Raw genomic sequence first — 10706 nt, forward strand, 5'->3', positions numbered from 1 at the left:
ATAGCCCATGGCTCACACCCCTTAGCCCACAGCCATCCCTGTTCTACTCTGGACCAGTGATCTCGATAGGAGTGGTCAGGTCTGAGCTGTGTATAGGAAGGAGACAGGGCCAGTAGGCCACTGGACCCCGGGCTCTGTTGTCTCCACCTCTGCCTGTTACTCAACTAGGAGTGTGGCTCATAGCAGGTTCTTTGCTGGCCAGAGGCAGATCTCTCTCTCTCTCTCTCTCTCTCTCTCTCTCTCTCTCTCTCTCTCTCTCTCTCCACATTTGCGTGTGTCTCCCCATCTTTCCATCCTAGAATCTGGTATCAATTCTCCAGACCTAGTCCTCCATTTACTGCTGTTTTCATCAGGGCACCTCCATGTGGCCTTTTCTCAGAAGTGGTCTTCAATGCTCCATGGCCAACTCCACTGTCTGGAGGAGGGGCCCTGTCGACGGGGTACAGACACCCAAGGCATAGGCTGTGCCCTCAGTCTCCTCCATGAGTTCATCACGGTAGCATGGGAGCAGGAACTGGAGTGGAGGAGTCCACATTCAGCCTTTGCGCCCATCTTGGGAAAGGCTGATGCTGTAGCAGAAGGCTCTCGCTGGCCTGAGAGAGACTGGCAGGCAGGAACCAAGTGACATGTGGGGTCTGCAGACTTCCGGGACAGAAGGGCCAGCAGCCACAGTCAGGGCACATCAGAAGACACGTGGCCTTGGTCAGCTCTGAGACCTCCTGCTACCAATGTCTTTGTGTCCCTAGGCCTTAGTCACTGTCCCCTCTCATCCAGAACAGGACTCTAGAGACATTGGCTGTCTTGGGGGCTCATGAGTCCTGGCTCTTGTCTCCAAACATCTGGAGAAGTTTGTAGGGAACAGAGGGAAGCTGAGAACTCAGTGGCCGGGGTGAAAGGAAGGCAGCTGTGTGTCCTCCTGCCCCAGGGCCATTGCCTGTCTTTGGTCCTCTTCTGGCCTCTGAACCCACTGGAATCGGTTTCCCAGATCACTGAGTTATCTTAGACCAAGCAGGCTTCCACAGCGTCTCTGGTCCTTCGGGAAGGTGTTTCCAGGGTTTGGCCGAGTTGCTGCCCAAGTTGTAGCCTACGACAAACAGGGAGAGGTGAAGAAGGGCCATGCCCTGCACTTGGTGCCCCAATGCCCCGGGTGATCTTTGACCCTCCGGACTCTGTGTTGTTCCTTCATCCCCTAAGGGACATGTGGGGCCACCCACGCCTGGCCACCCTCCCCCTCACTGGATGTCACTGGTCATCTTGAACAGGCAGAGGGAGATTCCCCAGCCATGATTCTGTGTCACAGTCCTTAGAGTAGGGACCAGATCTTGGTCCTGGGAACCAGGGATGACTCTACTTACTTCCCATGTGCCTCTTCTTCCAAAACCCATAGCCCATTACCAACACCACAGACACAAGAAGCAATGTCGGCACCACCACCACCGCAGTGAGGTAAGTCTCCTGGGACCTGAGGAGGCAGGACAGCAGAGGACTAAGGACCAGCAGGCAGGCCCACAGCACCTGCAGGGAGATACTCTCTCTCTCTTTCTCTCTCTCTCTCTCTCTCTCTCTCTCTCTCTCTCTCTCTCTGTCTGTCTCTGTGTCTGTCTGTCTGTCTCTGTCTGTCTGTCTCTCTCTCTCTCTTGGGACCAGATGTGGGAAGAGAAAGGAGACGCCAGAGTCCCAGGAAGTACGTCACCAGGCAGGAGGAGCATCTGCACTTGACACCTCTCCTCCAGAATCCTCACATCCTTTATCAGTGAAGACAAGAGCCCCACACAATGGCCACAGGGGCTGAAGAGATCAAGACTGTTTCCTCCACAGTGACTGAGGATGTCTCTTGCCCCCTCTGTCTTCTGTAGTGGGAGCACCCCCTCCATGTGACCCCCGCATGTGACCCCTCTCCATGTGACCCCCTCCATGTGACGCCCTCCATGTGACATCCCCATGTGACCCCCTCCATGTGACCCCTCCATGTGACCCCCTCCATGTGACCCCCTCCATGTGACACTAGTGTCTGCAGTGTCCTTTGAGCTGGAGCCCTTCATGCTCCCCTGCCGATGGAGAGGAGAGCGGGAGGTGACATAGGACTGTCCTAGATCCCTTGGCCTTGAGCGGGCATCTGACCCGAGTTGCCCAGTGGGATGGCGCTCTCGTGTACACAGCAGAGGCTGCCCCAGGCACGGTTTGCCAGCCGACTTCCAATCTCTGTCCCACTTCTGCCCTCTTCCCAGTGCTCTGGGTAAAATGCTGGTCCTCATCTCAGGGTCTGGGGAACCCAGAGAGAGCAGCCACACTTCCCACTTCCCAACCCCTTGCCCTGGCCCTCCCTCTCCTCTCCATCCATAGTCTTGACCTTCACCCCACTGCCTTCCCTTGTGACCCTCCCCATTTCCCACAATTCACTGCTGAATAGCAGCAATCCCCACTGAGTTCATGGGGAGCAACAGGGAGTGTTGGATGCCAGAGTGGCCTCTTGAGTAATGCTGGGGTCTGAGAGCTGAGGCCACGCCTGATAAAGTATCACATAACCTGTTGGGGGGTAACTGGTGCCACATCCCCGTGGTGGACAAGCCGCTGCTCAGGCGTCCGGACACGGTGAAGGTGGTCACGGGGTCAGCAGAGAAGGGTCTCGCATTGCTAGGAGACATGGTCACTGGCTGGGACTTCGTGCTCTTCCCGGGCTCTGGGAGGGGGCCACGGGTATCGGTGGAGCCACGGGTATCGGTGGAACTGTAGCTTGTCACAGGGGTTGGTGCAGTGGTCCCTGAGGCCAAGGTGAGGAGTCCAGGTGTGAACACAGTCATGTCAGATGTGACAGGGTTGTGTGGGCCTGAAATGGGGACCTGGCCCATTGTGATAAATCCACTCTCGAAGGTGTTGGTTAGATGCGTGGGAGGAGCGTTTCTCTCAGTTGTGAGGGCTGAGGGACCAGAGAGGAAGAAGAATTAGATTAATCCTAAGGCTTGAGTGCCAGGGACAGAATTCATAGACCCTCAGCTGCGCGGACACTGGGGAGAACCCGCCTGTGACTTGGGCTTGGCGTCTGAGTGTCAGGTGTGTGTTCTTTCAGAGAGTGACAGGAAGGAGGAAGTAGACATGTGAGGAAGGGAGACCTGGGACAATCTCTTCAGCCTCCCCCATCAGGCCTGCTCCCAGAGCACAGAGCCATCTTCTTTCCTAGGCCCCCAGTCACTTTCCAGGCTCTTCTCAATCAAGAGCATCAAAGAAATTTCCTTTTAGTGTGTAAGTGTGTGTGTTTGTGTGTGTGCACACAGGGAGGTTCGGGGACAGCTTGCAGGAGTCAGTTCTGGCATTTCATCAGATGGGTCCTGGGATTTGAACCCAGGTCATCGGGCTTGATGGCAAGTGCTGTTATCCAAACAGATATTTCTAACATGACGCTGTATAAAGGCAGCCGCTTCATAACGTCTGCTGGGGACCAGAATTGGGACACAGAGGCGCTAGGGTCCCAAATTCAAGAGGAAACTGCAAGGAAGAGCTATGGTCAGACACCCTCCTCGGGTTCACTAAGACGCACAGGAGCAGACCCTGCCCCTCACGCCATCTTTCCAAGGCTTTAGCACCAGCAGCAGCCTGGGGCTGGACAGCATGTGGGAACTGCAAGAGTTCTGAGTCTTGTAGGGAGCCACAGGTCTGTCTCCCCAGGAAAGACAGAGAAAGACTTCCCACCCCTCTACTAGGCATAGAAAAGACACATTCCTGAGGGCAGTGGTCACTGTGCAGGGAGGCCCGAGCTGCTGTTCTCAGCAACCAACTCTGAAAATCAGTGTAGGGGAGGGAAAGGATGCAGGAAGAGGCCAACTTATCACTTAGACCCCCCACTTAGGACACCCCAATAACAGGGGGAGCCTTGATGGAGCAAGAGCTGGGCGTGCACATGACAGACTCCCAAAGCACTGGCAGGAAAGGACTCAGCCAGTAGCAGGGCTCCCACACCTGCCGGCTGAGTCACGCTGCCTCTCGTGCCTTTCCTCATTCCTACTGAGCACACCAGTGTGTGCGTGAGGGAGCGTCAATAAACGGACCAAGAGGAAACCATCCCACCTCCAACGATGAAGGAGCCAGGCAGGAGAGTAGCTGCTTCCCTGCCTCAGTTGTCATGGGCTACAAGGCCTGGTTGCTGGGGTGGTACACACACTGCTATTCGAGTTTAATTGGGCTGAGGCTTAAATACTTTTTAAAAAACATTTTCTTTATTTTGGGGTGGGCCCCTGGTATGAGGATGGAGATCAATGGACAACTTGCAGGAGTCAGCTCTCTCCTTCTACTGCCTGGGTCCAGAGATCGAGCTCAGATCATCAGGTTTGGCATCAATCATCTTTTCCCACTGAGCCACATGGTCATTGGCAGGGGATTTTTTTCTCTCAACTGAAAACATGAGCAAAGTTGAAGCTCCCCATGATTACCCCTCCGAAGCAGAAAATGAAGATCTGGAGGGGCAGCTCAGTCAGTATGTGCTTACCATACAAACATGAGTTCAACCCCCAGAACCCAAGCACGGTGCACATGCTTACAACCCCAGCGCAGATGAGGCAGAGGCAGGGGAACCCCTGGGGCCACTGACCAGATAGTCTAACCTATGGGCAAGGTCCAGGTTAGTGGCAGACCCTGTCTCAAAGAAAATAAAGAGTGCTGTAGGCACCTGGGAATGATACCTGAGGTTGTTCAGTGGCTTACACACACACACACACACACACACACACACACACACACACACACACACACAAAATGATAAGAGAAATAATGACAGAAAAGTAAGTCCATTTCGTGATGGCATTCCTCCAAATGAAGACCCCAGAGTCAGTTTTCCCTGCTTCTCGGGTTGACATGGACCAGAGCAAAGAAATGAGACCCAGCCTCGCAGCTGAGAGGGGAAACTCTTCCGGGTTCACACCAGGGAGGATGGAGATGTGCTCAGGTCAGGGGAGAAGGACCCGGCAGGTGGGGGGTGAATTTATAACAACTGGTGGCTTTTCCTGACACTTGCTGGATCCTCACCTTTTCCTGTCCTATAAATGTAGAGACCTGGCATCTCCATTTAGACTCCTCTCTTCTTTCTGTACACCAGAGAGAGATTTTTCTCTCTTCCTTTATGATGAAGAGTTTTACTGAAATGTGCTGGACACCCCTTATCCTTTAGTGCTCCTCCCCACCCCTAAGCAGTGACCTTACTGCCCGTGACTGTCTTCATAGAGACACTTTCAAGTGCGCACCCCAGTCTGTCCTGTCACTGACACTTCAGCTGCCTGCTTCAGCTCTCGACCTGGATCCCAGAATTGCCCTCACATGATTCAACAGGGCTCTTGATTTTCCCTCCAGATGAGCTCTCTTTGGGGTTTCCCCAACTTCATAAATGCTATCATCTCCCAGCTACTGAGGAATCAATATTCTTTTCCATTCTCCCCCTCAAGCAAATCTGCCCTCACTCCAAAATATACAGAAAGTCTAAAAAAGCAGAGACTGAGCACACAGATCCCCTTCTTGATACACTAACTGATCATTAGCTCTCAGTTGACCTCCTCCTTTACCTCTCCCTTTTTGAGTTGTAAAAGAAAGCCTGGTGGTCATTGCCTGAGGAAAACTCTTATCTGCCTTTATGACCTTGTAAGAATTTAAGCCTGGTGACCTTGCTCTGCCAAAGGATTGCTATTGTTTATGTTTTATAACTGAATACCTCAGAGGCTTGAGGGAACTGACAGGTATAAGGAGAGAGGAGGATTTTTGAAGAGAGAACTTGAGGACGAGACAGAGAAGAGACAAGAGAACAGAAGAACTAGATGGGTAAGAACTGGAGAGAAATGAACTAGATGAGAAAGAACTAGATTGAAGGGATAGAAGAGAATACCAGAGAAACAAGATGGAAGATGAGGAAGAGTTAGATGGGGAAGAACAAGGGAGAGAGAAGGAGAGGAGTTGAGATGGGAAAGAACTAGATGGATGAGAATCTAGATGGGGCAGAACCAAGATGAAGGAATTAAGATAGAACTTAGAGGGGACAGCAAATAGATGTAGAGACAAATCAGGCAAGAAAGGAGCTAGGCATGAGAGCAGAGTAGAAGCTGTGTAGAGGGAGAACTACTCAGGATAATAAAGTGTGTAAACTAAAGAGTTTCATGTATGTAGACTCCTTTCTTTTCATCAAAGATTAAATTATCAGCTGGTTGCAGATTCTTCCTGGACCCCGGGAGGGGATTGTCGAGGGGCTGGGCCTCCTCAGTCCTTGTTAAGGGTCCAAATCCCACTTGTCCCAGCCGCTGCTGTTTCCAGTCCCACATCCAGCTTTGTCTCATTGCCTCCTCTCCCACTCTCCCACTGTCTGTAAGCAGTGATGTCTGCCTTACAGAGAAGGGCTGAAGCATGGCTCACTTGGCCAAGTGCTTGCCTTGAGCATGAGGATCTGGGCACACTGGTCTGTGCTTTTAATCTGGGCATCAGGGAGCTATCGTAGCCCACTTGGCGTGCTCCAGGGCGGTGAGAAATCCTGTCTCAAAACCAAGGTGGACAGCTCCTAAGGAGTGACACCCGAGCTTGACCTCTGACCTCCACATGTACACAGTACTCCTTCACATACATCCACAAAGTGGGGGAGCAAAGAAAGATACAACACATTTCTCTTCCTGTTGCAGTTAGAACTAGGCACAGCTCTATATCATGGAATTCAGAACCACATGACTCTCCAAGCTGAAATAATAGCCTGGTGTAGTAGTGCACACCTTTAATTCTAGCATTCAAGAGGCAGAGGCAGGGGGATCTCTGTGAGTTCCAGGGCCAACCAAGGTGACATGGTGAGACCCTGCCCCCAAATAAACAAGCAAATAAATGCAACCGATTACTACAAAACTTACTGTTCCTTTTCCCCTAACCTTCTCCCCCACATCCAGCGTGGACCAGCTACCCCAATCCTTTTGCAGACCTTCCTGAATCTTGCCTATGCTCATTAGGCTCTCCCTACAGATGCCCTTCCAAGCATGAGAGAGCTCTCTCCTCACCCGGGGGCCCTGACACTGAGTAACTAGTTCATCATTGCTTTCTAAGCACATGCACTGTGCTATGCAATGATTTGTCTGGATGAAGTGTTACTGTCTGGCATCCCCACAGGGCAGGACTGTCGCTGGTTTTGTTCATCATTATATTCTCAAAGCCTGTAACAGTGCCGGGCACACCCCCAGCTCGGTGAGCCTATGATAACTGAGTAAAACAAAGCACAGTCCTGAGTCCCAGGCTCCCCTCCGCACAAGGACAAGGGCAGAGCCACACCAAGTTTGATACAACTCACTTTCTTCGGAAAATGGTGACAGGAAGATGTCCGTAGTGAAGAACCATTATTATATTGTCCCACCCATGCCAGCTCTGGTCTGCTCACCTGGATACACTTCCAGCTGGAAACCCACCAAGGGGTAGAGATTCCCAGCTGTGTTACGCATGCACCAGTATCGTCCGGAGTCCTGGACCCTGAGGGCCTCCATGGTGATGTGGACCACCTTGGCCTTGGCGTCATCCCTTATGGAGTAGCTGGGCCCCTTCACCCAGCCCCGGATGAAGTTCAGCTCACACTTCTTCCTCTTCACTTTGCACCAAGCCTTGCCCTCCACGCGGTTCCGGCGGTTCTTGTAGGAGCACTGCACGGACAGAGACTCCCCTTCACGCCGCTGCACTTTCCGGTACACGTTCTCAATGGAGGGACCTGGGGAGATAGGACTTGCTGAGCAAGGTCTGGAGAGGAGGAAGAAGCCATCTTGAAACTGGCAGCTGGAGGCAAGAGGAGAGGAGGATGCAGCCCTGGCTTTCATGGAGCTCAGCGTGCCCTCGGGGAGTCAGGGAGAGGCACGGGCCCCACTAACAGCTTGCTCCCCCAGTCTGATGGAGGAGACCTCAGTTCAACGAGGAAACCACCCTAGCAGGAGCTCTCCACCAGATATAGTCTCTTCCTCTGGATGTTTTCTGGTCTTCAGGGATGCCCAATATTTCAAGACAGACCCAGGCTCTGCCTGAGACAGATATGCAGACACAAACAGGTCTAGCTCTGGACTTGAGAGCCCAAACTACTGATGTGATGAAAAGGTCCAGTATCTAGGAAAATGATGAAGAGTTATTTCTCCTAGTAATAATTTTTCCTCCTCCTCTTTCTCTCTTCCCTCTCTCCTCTTGGTTTTGTATGTCATGATGGGGATCACACCCAGTGCCTCAAGCATGTCAGGCAAGCACTACTGAGCCACACCTCTGCCCTCTATTTGAATACCTTTTAAATAGCACTCTCCATGGTGCTTACCTTTTAAATATTCCAGTTTCATAAAACCTGCCACATAGATAAAGCCTGCCACACACACACTTGAGCCCAGCCCCCACTGATGAGCCAGCCGATGGATTCCACGTTATCCACTGTTCATCCAATGTTTTGACGTGGCAACTTGGCTTTGTCATCTATAATTGTATTGGGCAAGTCCTAGCTAGCCCAGGGTGCATGGGGCCTGCAGACCATAGGCTGGACATGCCTGGGAGAGCATCTGGCCTCTGTACTCATGAGATGTGACACAAACCCGTTAACAGCATGAGGGAGGAAGATGTAGAGTTTAAGGCTAACCTGGGATACCTAGTGAGTTCAGGCTAGCCTGGAAACAAAAGCCTGTCTGTAAAGAGAAAAGAGGGCCAGGGAGAGAGTTCATGAGTGAGACTGCTGAGCTTGAGAGGCCGAGTTCAAATCCCAAGACTCACGAGAAATGCCCAGCACCTGGACCCAGCGATGGGCTGGGGGCGGGGCCAGAGGATGGCCAGGTCTGCAGTGTGGGTATCACACACACACACACACACACACACACACACACACACACACACACAGGAGGGAGAGGGAAAGAATGAATATGAATGAATACATGAAAGCGGTCTGTGTCCTTCATAATACAATCTGTTGAAAATTAGGGACAGAGGTGGCAGGATGATTCAGGGAACAGAGGTAGAGAGCAGCTTCACACAAGACCCCAAAGCCACTTGTCACCTTAGTGGAAGCTCTGAGAGTCTCCTTCCCTTGCAAAGTTAACAACAGAACAGAGCAGGCCTCTCGCATTCACCTCTGCTGAGCGGTGTTTTGAGAACCTCCCCCCTGCCTGCTGAGCAACAGAGGTGGGGGCACCCGGAGGAAGCCTCGAGGGGTCCTGGGCTCCCTGGTGCCTTCACTTTGTCCAACGGTGAGGGGTGGGTTTGGCAGCCCTCACCACACCCAGGACGGAACAGGAAGTGGTAAGTGGTTGCCTTGGCAGCCAGGCAGGCAGGAATGAATGAGCCCCCTGCAGAGAGTAGCAGTGAGTAGGGAAAGGCCTTTGGGGATTGGTTCCCTTCAGGTCAGAGCAGAGGGACCGGATATGGCATCAGCATTCCGAGAAAAGGGGACTTCAAAGTGTGCAGACATGCTACAAGAACTCACAACAGCACCAGTCAGAACTCAATCGACAGACAAAGGGCAAACGGGCAGTTTCTGTGAGGAGATTCTCCATACCAAGGAAACCCAGCAGATAAAGGCCAACATAGAGGACACAGCTACACCCTCTGTGTGAGGCCTGGTGAGGTCTGCCTGGGGCCAGATATTAGCATGGGACATTCTCACTGGTCCCTGGTGAAGACCCACCAAGTCAGCCCAGTCTCCTTCCCCAGCCCACAAAACATGAAGACAGTGGAGCAAGAAAAAGGCAATGGGGGGGACCAGACAGGAGGAAGTGGTTTTTCTCTTCTCTCAGCCCCCACCTCTCACCTGAGACACAACCCTGCAGACACAGCAGCAGCAGCAGCATGAGAGGCCATGGCTCCATCCAGATGAGCAGTCAGTCACCCAGGGAATCTAGGACCCACACTGACCCCAGGCATGCCACTTGGGTCTACCAGGGAGGGATGTCAGGGTCTGAAAAGTACCGTTGCCTATTTCGGGAAGTGAGGCTGTGCAGCACACAGTGCCCCAGCAGAGCCTATCACAAGTGTGGGGAGAGCAAGCGAGGGCGGGCGCTGCTTGTTTCCGCCCTCTTCCTCAGAACTTCAGGCAGGTGTGGCTGTTCCACCCTGGGGCCCCTGGGTCTGGGGAAGCTCAAGACCCATAACCTCTGTGATTCTCTACAGAAAACCCGACCCATCCGGGGCATCTCCTCATCCAAGAGGTCTGCTCCACCCAGGGAACTGGAGGGGAGGCTTCTGGGACATTCCGTACAGACTTTATGGGATCTTCTGGGTTCAGAGGTTCGGGAGCTGGTGTTCTCTGGCAGGCCTTGACACTCCTTCACAAAGAAGGTCTTAGTCTGGTGAACTGCGTTCCTTCTGTCATCCTGACCCTCCAGGTCCCGGCTGCTTACACCGCTCGCTCCTGTTCACTGTTGCAAATAACCACTCACAGGCTCACGTGCAGCTTATTTTTGTCATGGGGAAAATATGCAAATTTTAAAACCCACACTCACACAGGCCTCTCCATTTCCCTGTCCACACATTTCCCTGGCTCGGTCCTTTGCCGCTCTTCCTGCGGTCTCCAACTCCGCCACCGGCTCTCTGGCCCTCCACTCCTCCCAGGCTCCCAGACTTCTAGAAACACAGCCAGCCTCCCCTCCCCCATCTCCTCTCGGATTGCCCCGCCCTCAGAGCCCCTCCCTCCCCTCGTTCTGCCTGCTTAGACATCGTCGGAGCCCTGTCCTGTCCCTCCACTTCCTTTCCAGTCA

The 10706-nt window shown here is 52.9% G+C and overlaps 1 protein-coding gene across 1 annotated transcript; it reads right to left on the reverse strand.

The window, feature by feature from the left end:
* Positions 1-321: 321 nt before the first annotated feature.
* On the reverse strand, positions 322-10375 carry Treml2 (triggering receptor expressed on myeloid cells like 2). Its single transcript, XM_028863284.2, has 5 exons — positions 9761-10375; positions 7382-7702; positions 2527-2917; positions 1356-1462; positions 322-1084 (listed from the first exon to the last, which is right to left on the reverse strand). The coding sequence occupies exons 1-5, from the start codon at positions 9816-9818 to the stop codon at positions 987-989; spliced, it is 975 nt and encodes a 324-aa protein (XP_028719117.1). The 5' UTR covers positions 9819-10375; the 3' UTR covers positions 322-986.
* Between the last annotated feature and the right edge of the window lie 331 nt (positions 10376-10706).

This window comes from Peromyscus leucopus, chromosome 16_21, assembly GCF_004664715.2.
Source record: "Peromyscus leucopus breed LL Stock chromosome 16_21, UCI_PerLeu_2.1, whole genome shotgun sequence".
NCBI lineage: Eukaryota > Metazoa > Chordata > Mammalia > Rodentia > Cricetidae > Peromyscus > Peromyscus leucopus.